At 33.6% G+C, this 17,666-nt stretch overlaps 2 protein-coding genes across 11 annotated transcripts in view; one reads left to right on the top strand and one right to left on the bottom strand.

The window, feature by feature from the left end:
- The window catches only part of LOC143068210 (ral GTPase-activating protein subunit alpha-1-like), a 78,835-nt gene extending 75,684 nt beyond the window's left edge, over nucleotides 1-3,151 (bottom strand). For all 10 annotated transcript variants that reach the window (XM_076242084.1, XM_076242085.1, XM_076242086.1 and 7 more), the window contains exon 1: nucleotides 2,943-3,151. In XM_076242084.1, coding sequence (XP_076098199.1) covers nucleotides 2,943-3,069 — 127 coding nt within the window. In that variant the 5' untranslated portion in view covers nucleotides 3,070-3,151. The remainder of the gene's footprint in view (nucleotides 1-2,942) is intronic.
- Nucleotides 3,152-7,465: 4,314 nt separating this feature from the next.
- LOC143068209 (transmembrane protein 179B-like) lies at nucleotides 7,466-15,749 on the top strand. The gene is made up of 5 exons (XM_076242083.1): nucleotides 7,466-7,645; nucleotides 10,895-11,082; nucleotides 11,893-12,030; nucleotides 12,955-13,048; nucleotides 15,327-15,749. The coding sequence occupies exons 1-5, from the start codon at nucleotides 7,547-7,549 to the stop codon at nucleotides 15,456-15,458; spliced, it is 651 nt and encodes a 216-aa protein (XP_076098198.1). The 5' UTR covers nucleotides 7,466-7,546; the 3' UTR covers nucleotides 15,459-15,749.
- The last annotated feature ends 1,917 nt before the right edge of the window (nucleotides 15,750-17,666 follow it).

Genomic DNA, 17,666 nt, shown 5'->3' with positions numbered 1-17,666 from the left:
GATATTTGAACCAGGTGATTGAGTCATCCTGTTCAATTTTATGCGTTGGACAAGTGTGCTTTCTTCTTTGACAGCCAGCCTTTTGATTGCCTTTAAAAGATCTGTCTCTAGCATACTAGCAACATCACCTTGAAGGTCACGCATAATATCTGTACGCAGATTAGTGTCACAGCAGTAGAAAAGGGCTGTAGGCAAGACATTGTCTGTGATCGCCATCCCTGTTTTATACATCTTCCACTGTCTGGTGAATGCAGACCATTGATCTGGATCACATCCTGTGGCTATAGATGGTGGGTCTAATTTTAACTTGTGAGTTGACGGTTGAGCCAGAGGTGCGTGGACGGTTCTGTCATGAATCTGTAGAGCAGTGGTTAGAGCAGCAGCAAATGCTTCATCCAGGTCCTGAGATTTCCAATTACAGCCGTCTATAGGGCACTGTAGAACTGGCATTGTGAATTCACTGTGGTTAAGCTGTTAGTTGTGTATCAGTCGAATATCAAACTACTAAACAGTGTTACAAACAAAGACCACAGACCACTGGCACTGGCACTAGGCCCTTCTTGATTGGTAGTTTGATATTCGCATGATATAGGTACTGTATCAGTCATAAATGAGAGTCAACATCTTCCTAGGTTTATAGCTTTAATAATAAGGATGACTGATACAGTACCTGAAATGAATACACAGTATATTAGTAAATGATTAGTTAATGGGTAATAGTGGGCATTACTGGGCAATATGATTTTTTAAGCTTATTTTAACACAATATAGTAAAGACTTGTTGTAGTTTCATAGTATAACAGCTAAATATATACTTTTTATACAGATAATCATTGACCATGTTGACAGTCATTTTTAGAAAATTCAATTTCATTCTCTTCTCTATTAATTTTATATGTAGGCAGAATACAAACTTTGAAAAATGCATTTTATTGCAGTGTTTAAGTGAATTGTTAATTTTAATTGTTATACATTTATATTGCTAAATAAACACCCTACAGGGTCATGCCATTAACACTTATAAAATTGAAAGGACTGATTATTGTTACATAAACAAATCTGTGTTCTAAACTGAATAATTACTTATTAATTAATGACAGTACATATACATTATTTAAATGTGATGTTTCTTTAATACATGTAATTGTTAATTCTTAATAGGAGCTATATTCATTTGAAAAAAATGATTTATTTGCTTTCTATTTACAGTTTGCCAATCTAGACAAATGCTAAACAAACAAAATAGAGTATAAATATCTTATTAAATGTATTGCATTTGTGTTTATCACTGAATCCTCTTTAAAATTCAGACAAATATTTTATATTACCCAGTATTGCCCACTAAAACCCGGGTTCTCCCAGTTTTTCCCACTGGGCTGGGCAATACTCATAAAACCCGGGTTTTTGCCAACCCTGAATGCATTGCATGTCCTTATTAGTGCAGTTTGTTCTAGAGTATGAATGATCATTTATGCATACATAAATAATGTATATATATACATTGAAATGAAAAGTATTGGAAACTATTTCAGTGTGTACAGACATTTGTGGGTTACTGGGTTACACCATGATTGATGAGGCTGAGTCCGTTCACCCTGATAACTGTTTGCATAGGGTCCATTCACCCCAATTTTTATTTTTTTTTTAATTGTTGTCCATTCACATAATTTTAAGTATTTGAACAAAATTTGTCAAAGTTTGTTGAAAATTTGACAGAATATTTATATTGCTGCAATCAATTTATCATTTTCCCTTCAATTTACAGAGTAGAATACTGCAATACAATGTATTTCTCTTTATTGATTATGATATTTGTTAACAAAATAATTGTATTCAGTCAATCATGAATGTATGCAGTATAACTGAGACTAGTCTCAGAGTATAATAAATGAACTTTTAAATCTGTTTAATGATTTACAGTTCGTACATCATTGTTTTTATTAATTTCAAGCTGAATATTTTATCAAAACAAAACTTGATTTTTATTTATAATCCATCAAAAGACAAGTATCACAATAATCAGTGATCCGAATTATTTTGTCATTGATCAATTTAAAATGATCCTAAACAAGCCATGAACTTTTAAATATTTCCCTGTTTCCATAAATTTCAAGAATATATACCATAGAAATATCTGAATAAGTTTAATCAACTTCAATGCACTGAATATTAATATTTTAGTAGAGTTGTAACCGGAGAGCACGAATTTCATTACAAAATTGCTTGTCTCCACCGGGACTCGAACCCGGGACCTCTGTGTTACAAGGCAGCGCGCTAACCGACTGAGCTAAAGAAGTACTTCCTTAGCTCAACCGCTTACGGCTGACTAAGTATCTACCAAATGTTCTAAGGGAAGCAATCCCGTCACACTTCCCCCACCTCAAGAGTCGTCATACCATTATGACTCTCACACAAACATACCCTAGCTAGAATTCCTTTCTAACTATCGTGGGTTTTTTAGTTGGGCGCCAATGTAACCGGAGAGCACGAATTTCATTACAAAATTGCTTGTCTCCACCGGGACTCGAACCCGGGACCTCTGTGTTACAAGGCAGCGCGCTAACCGACTGAGCTAAAGAAGTACTTCCTTAGCTCAACCGCTTACGGCTGACTAAGTATCTACCAAATGTTCTAAGGGAAGCAATCCCGTCACAGAGTTAACGGAATCTATGGGCGAACGTACCTAGGGCGAACGAACTCAGGGCGAACATGTTATTAGGACGAATGGTCCGATACCAGGCTGAGGACTGAGGAGATGATTTGCCTACAAATTACAAATATACGTCAATAGTTCCAACATTAGAAGACTTTAGTGTAACAATTAAACAAATATGACCATAGTTATACAATGAAAATAATATCCATCACATTTGATAAAGAATTTTGAAAAGGAGAAGGCGGATAACCATCACGGATTCAAGGGTTTATATTTATTTCCGCACCTATCACAAGCCGAAGGTGTTTCAGCCTGGTAATACTGTCTTTCTTGTGGTCAGAAACTTTCTGTGCTGATTTTTTAATATCCCCATGAGTTGTTTTGGTTCTAAACATAGCCAAAGCCGAAGACATTAATCTTATAGCATCAAAATGCTACATTTTTTGTAGGAAAACAGTATTTCGTCTGCAATCCTCTGAAAATGGCGATCGGACGATGCGCAGACGCGAATCTTTATTCAGTTTCCGGAAACGGGTTTCTCTAATCACCAATTTTATCATTATTTCCATTGAGCAAAAATGACCGAAATTAGCTAACGGGCTAATACTGTCTTTCTTAATTATTATGATTATTAGAGGTGATCCTTTTTCTGGTTGATAATTTTTCATTTTGCTCAAAACAAAAATTTAATCTGTCTAAAATGAGATATAGCGAATTTATATAAAAAAAAGTAAACAAGGTCTCACAAAAACAGCTGGGACAGATAAGGGACGACATCAAAAGTTCAATGAAGGATAAAAAACTTAATTCACATAGTTTTTTCACTGACCCCATAACCCCCTCTCAACTTAATTTGGGAAAAATTGATTGACCAATAGGGATATATGTAAAATCGATTTCAGATTAACAAAACTTGCAGCAATGTTGACCCGCCCCACCCCCAAACTATTTGATTTAAGTTTTTTATCCTACATCGATCTTTTGATGTTGTCCCTAACAGTAAAAAACAATCGGTCAATTTTACCAAAAAACAGATAAAAACTAATTAGTGACAAGTCACTGACAACTTAAAGCACACATTTTTTTCTAAATAACAGTTAACAAAAGTATGAAAATACATTGATAGGAAAAAAATGCCCCCTGTCGGCAATGAACTTAAAAAAAAATCTGTTCATTCGAAACTCATGGACCAATTATTCAAATCATTGTAAGACACTTAATATAGATGTTCTGGTCCGAGAAGACAACATATTTGAAATGAAATTGTTACTCGAAAAGAGCATCTTTCAGTTTCGTTGCTGAACTTATGATTAAATGGGCACTAGCTGTCAAATTCTTGATCATTCATGTTCACCGATTTGACTCAAATTCTCATATTCGACTTACACTAATTAAAAAAAGTCTAATATAAACAATTATTTAACGATGCATTTACTCGAGATTTTTGTCAGCATCTTGTGTTTATTTTAGTCTAGACGTCATCTTAGTTAACCACCGAGATGACCTTCCGTAGGCCGCTGCCGACGTTTATATAACCTGTTGTAAACATAAATATAAAAAGATAATGGACTCCTGATTTTCTATTAAAACTTGAGTTTACCTGTATAAAAATTAGTTTTTGAAGAAGAAGAAAAAAAAGCACTTGCAAGTGAATAATCCATTAGCAATGTTTCTTTGGTTTTTTTTTTTTTACAAAACTGAAACAAATAGGCTTCTAACAGCTATTTTTTATTTCACGAATTCACTTTCATTAATGATTGAACCATAAAAATGTTTTACTCTATCTCGTAGCTAGTGCCCCTCACACTGAGACAAATCAAATCAAATGTAAATGGTATTGTCCAAATCATGGTCCATCCACAGTGTGGATTTACACGCCTAAAAATATATATTGATTATATTAAGAAACACACATGATACATTATACAGTATTTTTTTTTATCATTTTCTACATTTGAATATGCCTGTATCAAGTTAGGAATATGACAGTTGTTATCCATTCGTTTTTGGTGTGTTTTGTCGTTTGATTTTGCCATGTGATTAGGGACTTTCCGATTTAATTTTCCTCGGAGTTCAGTATTTTTGTGATTTTACTTTTTGCCATATATTAAATAGAAGTAAATAAGATACAGAATAAGTACAATTGGATTGATATGTCCAGTGATGCAGCTCGGGTTCCGTGAAATCATCATCATTATCAATGATGATCTAACTTACGTAACGTATTGTACAAAAATGAAATAATCAAATAAAACGTAGATACTGTAAAATCGGTTGCTCAACAGCAAAAGTCTCATAAGATCAGTATATAAGAACCTGTATTATGGTTTTCTTAGAGTCTTGTGCAGATAAACAACCTTATTTACTTTATAGCATTTATATGCCCATCAGAGGGAAATACAAAGGGACGATGCTTCTGGATACACTGTTGCAATATGACATTTTCTTCAGGTATCAGAAGCAGAAGAACAAACAACAATTAGACTATAGAATATATATAATAGCTGTCAGAAGCATGCATTCACGGCTGTCATTTGTTTTTGGCCAATATGTTAATCTATCAGAGTTTTAAATTGTGACAGTTGGTTGTGCTCTAGTTTTATGCTGACACGATAACAGGGCCGTAGCTAGCCTCTTCTAATCGTGAGGCAAAATATATTCACTGAGCGGAGCGAGGCAATTTTTTTTTGGATAGGGTCTGGGGCGCTTTCTGACATTGAAACGCAATTAAGTTTTAGCTATTTTTTCTCCACAAAATTCTGGTCTCAAAGCAAAAACAGATTCATTATAATTTAAGACTTTTACGTTTTATGGACAACATTAAAAGACCGATATGTCGAATAAAGCAAAAATTGTAATTCTCATAATCATTAATACCGGATCTGCATGTCGACTGTCTGTTCTAGTCTTGTATTGTGCTTAGACTTTGGTTATTTTTTTATGACTAGATTTAAATATAGTGACATTGCAGTATTATACTTTAAGTACTAGTACTGCTTAAGGATGTACTTAGGTGAGGTTAGGTGAAAATTAATAAATTAAGAAGTTAAAATTGATACTATAAGCTGGTAGAGCATCAATTAAGGATAAAAATAAGCTAAAAATATTGATAGGTCATGGACCTCCTTTTCCAGATATTTGAGATTTAAAATATGGCGGGAAAAGGCTGACTCGGACTTTTACCTTATATTTGCATTGGTATTATAAGGTCTAAAAACAAAAGAAAGAAAATTAAGAATCTTCTAAAATTTTGGCAAATGACCTTTCATGAGCTATTAAGTCTTATATGTAAAAATAAATGGGTGTTATTGGGCAAAATATTTTACATTGTATTGTATGGAAAAACACCAAGGAGTCCGAACATTTGATACAAATTCCAAAACCTCACCTTAGTACATCCTTCAGTCGACACTAGGGATCTTGGTATTAATGATTCTTTTATTGTTGAAGAACACTCCAGCAACTTTGACCATTGGTCATTAGTATTTTTTCTATGCATTGACTTTGTGTGTGATAGGTTTCGTGAACATTTACTCCATATTCCTTTATTTTCTGTTAAAGGGTCTGAACATGACTTAATGCAAGTTTAACCCTTCAATGTTCAAGGTCATATGGCAATACATTATTGTTGTTTTTTTTAAATGATTTGATATCGGAAAATTGGTGACCTTACTTTAATTTAATCCATGTCAGCTATCTAGTTTTATCTGTAAAAAAAGCCAGTTTTGTATTCTTTGATATCAAGTTCAATTCTCCATTCAGAAACGACCATTTTTTTCTGTGTCTTGTAGCATCGTCTATTCTTAAAATATTCTCTCGCACAATATCTGGGCATCGATGGGCATGCAACATTGCCAAAACCACACGTTTACAAATGAAAATCAACACTCAGACTATAGTCATAAAGTAGGACAATAAATGAACAAAAGACAAACACGGGACACAGAAGTACAAACAATAGACCATCAACTTTGAAAACTAAAAGTAAAATAGAAACATGGACCACGAAAAACATGCAGGGGCGACATCAGAGAGTGAAGAGAACTTGCTTCGTGCTAGACACTTTCCGTGAAAACAATTTGATATTACAATTTGATATTAAGACAATCTTTTGTTTCAGTTTTTTTTCTTTTTTTTTTCTTTTAATTTCTAACATGAGGCATTTGCCTCATTTGCCTCAATGTAGTTACGGCCCTGCGATATCGGTTTTGTTTGGTGAATTAGATCATGTGCAGTAATTAAAACCAACCTTATTTTTTGAAAAAAAAGTTCTGGTATTGGTGTTGAATGATATGTAGGATGTTACAGTATTATTAGAAAATGTGACATCAGTCAAACGACACACACAAACAAAGAACATCTTGATAATAACCTTGAGCATAAAGATAAGAAGATGTGGTATGATTGCCAATGAAGCAACAGTGCTCATGATCCACATGAAAACAAATGACGGACGTATAGATGTAAACAACTATAGACCAACATCCAATCTTCAACAACAGACATGTGTCTTTACAATGTGTTGTTTTTGTCGACTGGTTTCTGTCCCTTTAAACGCATACCACACGTCTCATTTAATAACAACTAGATAAACTACAAAGATTCAAACAACCACAGATTTACATATTCAAATTTTATCAAAACACTGCTTCCCTAGACGGGCAAAGTTCAATTTTTAAATATCCATTTAACCCTATTATACCCCGGTTCACAATACATTATATATTTTTTTTTATCAAAAGTTGACATTTAACCTTAATGATAAAAGATTATAACAAGACCAAGATACAGTTAATGAACTGACAAGTCATAAACATTATATATAGATCTGCATACAATATCTCGATTATACCACGTTTATACAGGGATATAGATGAAAAGATCTTCTCGATGGAACCAATTGATCCACGTTTGCTTGCACAAACTATACTGTATTTTCTTTTATTTGTCTGTGGTTTCATTATAAGTATACCGTTAGGAGTATCGCAGGTAAGTAATCGAAAAGAAATAATTCGTATATTGTATTGCTCCTTTTGGAGTGAACGTGATTCCCTCAGTTTCTGTTTGTTACCTAGATTTGTATGTTTCCATTCGATTTAGAATTTTTGAACGTTCATAATTATAGATTATTGTTGGCAGGGGCGTAGCTGCCGTTAGGCACTTTAGGCACGTGCCTACACATAATTTTTTCACAAATAATTTTTTTTTTTTTTATTAAAAAAAATAATAAACAACGTTATGTGTACATGAACTCCAGTGAAGTTGTCACAACTCTAATTATCGAATGTCATGTGTAATCTAGTCTCTCGTCCTTAGTGAATGGAATATTGGATAGAATTGAATTTTTTTATGTGTGTACCTTATATAGAAACTATAAACTAGAACTTTGGTTCAGATCATTTCAATTCTATCAACAAAAACTTGAATGAACCTCAACTTAGACACATGAATTTTTAGTAAGTCAAGTTGTTGTTAGTTTTCAACTAGCTTTCCACTTTGTCTTCACCCGACTTGCCAATGTTGGTTGTCCGTTTGGCTGTGCAGGATGTATAAATACGTAGTCACGTCTGGTCAAAATGGGGAAATTTAATATTATGCCTAGTTGTAGAGAGAATGCCACTTTTTGAGGAATTCGTAGTTGGTCTACTGAAAGGCAAAGTTTCTGCTCCTATCCATTAACCCCTCGTTTTCCAATGCATGGCATTTTCAAATTTCCAGACCTTCGTCATGTACAACACCTATTACAGGACTAAGCTCCCTGTTGTGTTTATTGTAAATAATCAATTTTTTTTTGTTCTAAACTTGCATAAATATTTTACACTGGATGTTTAAAAACCAATCTATCAAATAGCTTCCAGCAGTTTTGAGTACCCTCAGATCTACGTGTAATGACCACAATTATTCAAATTCCTAAGCAGGTAGGGAATTTACAGTAGAGCGGGATATAAAGAAATACGAATTTCTTGATTTTTTTAAAGTTAGTATGAACAGAACAGAACTTTTGCATTAGGTATCGACTATGTGGGTATGTGTTTGTGTGGCTAGGGTGAAAAAGATTGATGGTTGATGTCTTTCTAGCCAAAAGGATAGTGTTATTATAAGGGCTGCTTCATTTGTTCTAGGTCGGGCTATGCCTGGTTCGCCCTGACCGGGTTAAATATGGCTGAAAATAAAACGAGTGGAACCGGCTGATTTAAAGATGGCGACAGAAGTTCAAATTTATATTTTTTTGCTTACTAAGCTAGGGAATATAAAAAATTAATCTGTTAACAATAAATATATATTTTTAAAATGCAATCTTTTCTTCTGAGATCTTATTCACCATAAAAAGGTTTCTCCGAGATAATTTTATAAATTTGAAAATAGAATATAGCATGGCAATTATCATCGACATAGTGGACCAATGCAGTATCATATATACTAGTCTGATTGAAAAAAAAATCAATCTGCACCTTTCAAATTCCGACAATTTATCTAAAATTGCGCTTCCCGCCATACTTTTATGACCGGCTGATTGCTTGCCGGTGAGTGAATACCGGCGAGGGCGGTGTATGCCTATTTGCGCCGGCGGCTGATTTTACAGCCAATGATGCTATTGTGCCTATACCGAAAGCGTCGACCGGGCTATCACGGGTTAAGCCGCTGTGGCAAATGAAGTACAACCACTAGTTTTTACGTGCACGTGCCTATCTTTTGAATGAAGGATCGTCAATATGTACTATCAATTATGTTAAACGTACATATCGATTATAACGATATAGATTTGAAAATACCAAACAGGGTGTACTGCAGTTGCGGATCCAGCCATTTTAAAAAGGGGGGTCCCAACACAGAGTAAAGGGGGGGTCCAACTATATGCTCCCATTCAAATGCATTGATCGGCCAAAAAAAGGGGGTCCCAACTCCCGGACCCCCTGGATCCGCCACTGTACTGCTTAATTAATGGGATACGCGGATCTATGCTGGGCAGTACATATTGTAAATATTTTCTTTTAATATTTGATTTTCCAATTGTACTGCGTTATTTAATTCAGATGCTATGGTAAATTATTCTTAATTCTTCAAACTTTTCATCATGTATATTATAATTATCATGATTAAATAACCAGAAAATTTAATATTTTTGTGTATAAAATTTTGCAGCCAAAACGCTGAAATCCGTTTTCCGTCGGGGCTTCGCCCCCATGAACCCCCTACCAGGGCTCTGCCCTGGACCTGATGGGGGCCTTGAACGGCCCCCAGACCCCTTGCCGATTTGTGCCTACAGTTGAATGAATACCTAGCTACGCCCCTGGTTGATCATCTTAACGAGATTGATATACTCGGCTTGAGCCGGCCGAATGGCGAAAGTGAGAAAAGAAATCGACGTGAGAAATATAGATTCCTACACTGCAACAAGTGTATTACGATATTTCTCCACTCGAGACAGTTAAATTTTATTATTTAAAGCGCGAGGCTTGCCGAGCTCTTTAAATAACTAAAATTTAACTGTCGAGAGTGGAGAAATATCGTAATACACGAGTTATAGTGTAGGAATCTGTTTCTCTAATGATTTTTATCCTTCTTTTTCAAAGATTTTCAGAAATTTGTGTTCTTCATATGCGACGTCATCAGGCATGGTCGCCTTTTTTCATGACGTCACAATAGAAAAATTCAGAGGAAAACAAAACATTTAGACGTCATAATCAAATTTCGACCAATTATTTGCCGAGAACAGATTTTTCACTAGTGAGGAGAAATATTTTTCTCACACCGGTCAGGAAATGTGAAAATAGCACAAAAATTAGAGAAAAGAAATTACCTATTACGACGTTGTTAACTTCATTGACAACGGGCACGTGCTACCTTAGTATCAAGCGATAATTTTTCATATCACTCTACTGTGCTGAGAAAGGAATTTATCAGGCAGCAAGATCGAGGGAACATTTCGTTAAAAAGCGATAAATTACTGCATTGCCTGAATTTAAACTAGTTTCAGAAACTTTATTATTTCGACCGCTGCAGTGGACAAACATAATGTGTATAGAAAGGACATTCAATAGAAAATAGTACAATAAAAGGACTAAGCTTTTAAATCACGGTTTACAAAAACACAAGCAGAAACAAAACAAAACAAACACACAATGTGCAATACTCAAATATCTTTATCGGAAATATTTCAAGTGATTTTATATATTATTTTAGATTTGAAAATTTGAAAATAAATACGTTAGACCATATATATGTTCCCCTTTTCAGATTCAGTTCGACAATTCATGTTTGTTGTATGCACGTTTTAAGGATGGCGTTCTGCAGAAGGTATCTAGTTCAAACAACTGTAATTTCCCTTTGTACATGAGTGTGGTCGGCTGTATACTGTACGGATTGGCAATTGGTAGTTATTATGTGTATGCATTACTTCCATCGAGAAGAAGCCAAACAACAGGGTAAAGTTTAACTAAGTAAAATATAGAAATATTTGACCGAAAATAAAAAAAAAGAATATATTTCAAGTTCAACGATGTTGACACAATCAAGACAAAGTATTTGAAAAAATGCCATTGACACACAACAGACGACCATAATACATGTTTGAGTCTAGGCTCCGTGTTGAAGACCGTATATTGACCTATAATGGTTTACTTTTATAAATTTGACTTGGATGGAGAATTTTCTCATTGGCACTCATACCACATTTTCCTATATCTAAATATGATACTTCTGAGCACACAATTTGAATTGAGAGACCATGCAGAGTAAAGCATCATTCTCTGGACCACAGTCACTTGATTCTGAAAACAAATATCCTATATACCTTTTTATTAAGGTATATTTGAAATTTGTTTTCAGAGAAGAGTGCCTGTGATCTTGAGAGGCAAACACATATTTGACAGAATAAACTAGTTAAGCGAGTACCCAATCTCGAACCCATTATGTGCTCGAGTTAAAAACATATGAAATTATAAAAACATATGAAATTATAAAAACATATGAAATTATAAAAAACATATTAAATATAAATATATGTGTTTCTATAATCATAAGTGAAGTAAAAGGTTGATGTTGATAAACATCTTTCCTTCCACGCTATGACTTGACATTCTGTGTTCACCTAATTGTGTCATTTCAAAAAAAAAAAATTCAGAAACTCCTCAGTTTTTTTTAAAATATGGTTAAGCATGTATATTTTCTGTAGCCATTTTGTCAGTGTATCAACTGTTGTTTAAGTTACTAATCGCTTTTATTTTTTGTTTCAGAGCAAACATGTGGGTTTTGCCATTTGTGTTAACAAATGCCGTAATGGCCTTGACGTCATTTATAGCTGCATGTATGATTTCAGTTGGATTTAAAAAGTTTTGCAATGGACTATTGGAAAATCATGCATTTTATACACAGTAAGAATAGTGGTCTATTGTTATTGTCGATTTCTTTTAATGTTTTGCCTTTTTGTTGCATTTAAAAGAGTATCAACTCTTTGCGTGGTAGTGTGGGAGGTCGAAGGTTGAACCTCGGCCATGCAAAACAAAAAAAATAATAAACGTAAAATTGGTATTTCTTGCTGATCCACTATAGTACGCGACATTAATGTGTTAAAGGAAAAGAATAAACGGCTTAGAGTCGGAATAATGTGTCCTGATAAATTTACATGTCTTACTAAGGACTTTAGGGAACTAGAGCGTTGAAAATCCGTCTCAGCAAGTAAGCCTAGTACAAAGCAAGGTTCATATTCGTACCGCTCTTACATGTTCTTGTCATGTGTACGAATTTAATGAGTCACTGGACATTAACAACCATCAATCCTTCCGCCCATCAATTTATTGTGAAGGGTGGTAAATAAAAGCTATCTACTGTATAAAAGAACGAATCTATATATTATTGCTAATATCCAAGATATTTGATCATTGATTCCTAATAACGTTTCTCTTCCTTTGTTTTTTTTTGACAAAAAATTGAATCGTTATAATAAAAAATAACAGCTTTTCCGTAGCGTTCTATATAGTACACAAAATGAAATGTCGGCGATACCGAATGATAACCGTTGTCATTTGTAACGTGCTTGTTTAAAAATAAGCGAAAAGAAACTGAAGAAGACCAGTACAGAGGCCGAAACGTCTTAGAATATGGTTTATAACAATAATATATTTTTAGATCCGAAAGCACTTTGACACACATTTCCCCCTATTGTTCCTTATTTACTAGTAATTGGTTATTACCTAATCTCAAAGAGTACATTTTAAAACATGTGTTTCGTTAGGCGGAATTACTTTTATTTCATTTGTGTATATCATAAATAACGTTCAAATGCTTTACCTTTTTAGTTGTGCAGATGCAGAAGGGAGTGAGTGGCATAATGTAAATACTGGCAAACATTTTCATCCTGGACATTACTATCGAATGATGAATATTTCCCAAGTAAGTTAAATATCCAAAAATTCCTCTAATAAACATTGAAGATTATGATACTAAAAGGTAATTGGAATTTTTAGAAAAATTAAGAAAGCGGAGAGTAACTTAAACCGGTAGTTACATGGCAATTTTGTTGCAAGTCCGACTCGCTGCTTTCGTATGACTCATTTGTAGTATAGAAATAAGGAGGTGTCGTTTAATTTTCAAGATGACAACAATCATCCACAAAAGCAAAAGGATATAATTTAAACACAGTTCGATGATACCAGGAATGATTTATATGATAAGCTATGAAAATTTAGGATATAATATTATGTGAAACGATTCAATAACATGATTTAAACGAAAAACGAGTTTGTCAGACAACGAACAACAGCCAGCAAAACCACTGAAATCATAGTTGATTGAAAGCCATTTAACTAAAAGATGATCTTTTCTAGTATTAATGCCACACTTTGACGCAGTAATTGTAAAGGCATCATAAATGAGCTGTGTAATTCAAAAATATTTCGTTGACTGTTGTTTGTCTTTACGTCTTCATTCCCTTTTGCGCACGTTATTTTCAGTCTGTTAACTTACGGTTATCTTTACCTTTTAAGCATGATCCAGAGGTGGATTAAGAGGTGGACCAGCTCCCCCCTTTGTATGAAAAACGTGGTTGATTATATAAGGAATCACTGAAGCATGACTGGAGCGGACCCTTCTTTTGCAGTCAGATCCTCCTTTTCCCCCTTTAATGAAAATTTCTGGATCCGCCAATGTGATCTTACTTTATTGTAGGTCACCATTCAGTTTACTTTTCGCTTCGATTTATCTAATTGTTGGTTGCTTTACGCCCTTATTGATCCTCAATGCTCTTCAACTTTGTTCTTTATTTGGCCTTTTTAACATTTTTTTTCGAGCGTAACTGACGAGTCTTTCGTAGACGAAACGCGCATCTGGCACAAATATGAAATTTCAATCCTGGGATCTATGATGAGTTAATTACTAATTTTAAAGAACTGAAATTATTCAACAGCCATCAAGATGACAGAAAAACATGGACCCAAAAAGTATATAACATTCATTTTACTTACTTAAGGTGGTATGGGAGTCTAAAATAAAAATGATAGAATTTGTTCATACTTTGCCAAAACGTTGTATCTATTGATACATGTTGAAAAATATAATAAAAATGTTAGGTCACCGCGCATTTTCTCAAGCTACAGGACGGGACAAAATGACACATTTTGTATGGATTATACAGGAAAAAACACCATATTGTGATTAAACTAAACAAAATGATAGAATTGTTAAATACTTCAGGAAAAGATAGCTTTCAGACACTGCTTTGAGAATATGAAAAGAAAAGATAGTGTTACCGTGCGTTTTTTCCGGCTAAAATACAAAACAGGAAAATTCCATACAGAATCCTTAGAAAATGCACTTTTTTTAGAGTTACCTCCCCTTAAAATGCCAATTTAAAAAAAAGATAAAAACAACCAAAAATAATTAACATTTGCAAAATTATCAATATTTAGAAGTTATATTCTTATAAATTGGTACTTTTAAATGAAAATGTACATTAAACATCTGCTATCCTGCATCAAATTTTGCTAACTTGATGGAAAATCTGGACCTTTGATTCTCTGTTTTTTACAATCCAAGATGGAGGAAGACACCCATACCACCTTAATATTTAAAAAGATTAAAATCAGCGACACATGTTACTAACACCAGCTGAGTAGTTAACTGAAATATGGATGGTGGCACGATTTCATTGCACAATAATACGCGTTTGTTAAAAAAGCTCATCATAGATACCAGGATTAAAAGTGTATATTTACGCCAGACGCGCGTTTCGTCTTCAAAAGACTCATGAGTGACACTCTACTCAAAAAATCTTAAAACGGTCAAATAAAGTACAAAGTTGAAGAGCATTGAGGACCAAAAATTCCTAAAAGTTTTCCCAAATACAGCTAAGGTAATCTATTCCCGAGGTAGAAAAGCCTTAGTATTTAAAAAAATCTATGTTTTGTTAACCGTTAAAATATAATTATGAACATATCAATGATAACTCAAGTCAACACAGAAGTGCTGACTACTGGGCTAGTGATACCCTCGGGGATTTAAAACTCCACCAGCAGTGGCATCGACCCAGTGGTTGTAAAAAAACTCATTATAGATACCAGGATTAAAAGTAAATATTTACGCCAGACGCGCGTTTCATTTACAAAAGATCAATATTGTTCTTTATACATTTTAGAATTCGATGATATTTGATATATATTTTGTCACTTTGTAGATTGCATGTTGGATAGCATTTTTGCTATGGGTAGCGCAATTAGCCCTAGGATTTCTGAGATTTTTCAGAAATCGAAAATTACAACCCCAGGGAACTCGATCAGCACCACCAGCTATATCTTCCATCTCCTAATCACCAACAGTGAATTGCCGGCAATGGATTCTACCTCTACCATGTCTACTACGATGACGACTTTATGGATATTCATAATTCTATCTAACAGTATATGTGTCGTGTACAAGTTGCAATTTTGTACAAGTTATAACATGTACAAAAATTTTGTACATGTTATAATTTGTACAATGCAAAAATACAAGTTATAACATGTACAAAAGTACCTCATACATGTTACAACATGTACAAAATATTGCTTAAAAGTGGTTTTAACTTGTACAAAATTTGAAAATAAAAAATATGTTTCTATTATAACATTAATTTTTTTTTCTACCTTTGCATTTCACCTTTAATAATATTTCATCGTATTTTTGATATTGTCCATTTATGTTAGTTTGATACCTTTTTGATATAGTTTATGACCAGTTAAATAGTTTTGATAATTACTTAATACTTTTAAAAGGCTTTTGAAATACACATTTAGTTAATAAACCGGCATTAAGCGGTATTCTCTGACCTGGTTTTCAAACAGAAAAAGACTTACAAGCTATGTTTGAAGTCAGTTCTGTATTCAATAATACAGATAGTGAAAACCCTTTTACCAAGACAGTCTGAGGACTTTATACCGACACTGAAACTGACAAAACAATGTTAAAGACTGATATTATTACTGGCACAAATACTGAAACTGATGTTGAATTGAATGGTCATGATTTAGCTGACAAGAATGAACAAACCATTGGGTTAGAAACAAAAATAATGGTACTTGAATTAATTTAAGTGATGTTAACGTGGCTAATGAAACAAGTTTGAGCTTGACCACTGTGTATCATCGCCACCGGGAATTGGGTACTGAAACGAATTGCTTCTGAAACGATTTACTGATATATAAAGCTTTACTTTTTTAAACCAACAAGTAGCAAATTAATACAAAATTTTGTGTTATACTCCAAAACAATGCACTTAGTACCAGAAAATTTCGAGGTCAATCATCCTCCGTCCCACCGTGCTACTGTTCACATATTTACAGTACGACAACTTGTTTTCCATCTGTATGTCAACTTGATAGTTTTATTATATGTTGATGACGTCCTTTTCAAGACTTATAACATTATTTCTTAGAAAGGACCACATTTACATATAATAAAACTAACAAGTTTAAATAATTTAATTATAAATCAAATATAAATATAACTCGCCTAACAGCATTACAGATCATGGTACACGTATCATACACAATATTTTGAAGGTTTCAATCATATCCCCTTGTCTTCTCCTGTATGATAGTGTAGGTAAGCCTAGTTTTTAAAGTATCTCTGAGTCTTTGAGACCTGGTAGGTGTTTTGTTACCCTTCTTTTGACTCTTTTTATTTTATCAATATCGTTTTTCTTGTATGGAGACCATATACTGAACTAGCATAGTGCAAATCAGTTCTGACCATGGTTTTATAATTTATACAATGGTATGAATGTCTCAGTACCCAAGTTGGCCTTGTTCACTTTTTCGCTCTTTAACCTTTGCTATTGTATGATTTAGTAGACTGTGATTGTAGAGTGGTCAGTGTTATTTGATTTCTGACATATTTTCATGTATTTACATTTTTCAGGGTGAAAATTCAGTAGCCATTTGTCAGTTTTTTTCTTTTGCTTTTGATTATTGTTCTTTATTATTTAATAAATTTCAACCTTGCTTGTATATTCTGCTTTATTATAATTTTCAAATTTTGTACAGGTTAAAACCATTTTTAAGCAATATTTTGTACATGTTATAACATGTACGAGGTACTTTTGTACATGTTATAACTTGTATTTTAGCATTGTACAGGTTATAACTTTACAATATTTTTGTACATGTTATAACCTGTACAAAATTGCAACTTGTACACGACATATGCATAGTTTATGAATCATTCACATGAAAGTGAATAATTCGACCTAACTTAATCCGTATTCATGTGAATTTCAATTTAATCCCTTAGCTGGAGATGGGTAACGCATGTATTCAGTTTAAACAGTATTTTATTCAAATAAATTGAATTTGGATTGGACAACAGGCAAAGCCTTTGTAAGCCCTCTCCATGAAATGACACATATATTCAACTATTAAAAGGAATAGAATGTAAACATTGGAAGTTAAACAAAAATGAACCATTAAATTGACAGAAAATAATTCATATACAGATGAAAAAGATGATAAACAAACCTTTTAACCTTCAGTATGTTTTT

This window comes from Mytilus galloprovincialis, chromosome 3, assembly GCF_965363235.1.
Source record: "Mytilus galloprovincialis chromosome 3, xbMytGall1.hap1.1, whole genome shotgun sequence".
Taxonomy (NCBI): Eukaryota; Metazoa; Mollusca; class Bivalvia; order Mytilida; family Mytilidae; genus Mytilus; species Mytilus galloprovincialis.
The sequence above is the reverse complement of the archived record's forward strand: the minus strand, read 5'-3'. Positions and strand labels throughout refer to the sequence as shown.

Excerpts from the sequence above, each read along its gene's own strand:
- LOC143068209 (XM_076242083.1), top strand. The coding sequence starts at position 7,547 with ATGGAACCAATTGATCCACGTTTGCTTGCACAAACTATACTGTATTTT. Across the intron at positions 11,083-11,892 it reads AGAAGAAGCCAAACAACAGG|AGCAAACATGTGGGTTTTGC; the intron begins GTAAAGTTTAAC and ends TTTTTGTTTCAG. Across the intron at positions 12,031-12,954 it reads AATCATGCATTTTATACACA|TTGTGCAGATGCAGAAGGGA; the intron begins GTAAGAATAGTG and ends TTACCTTTTTAG.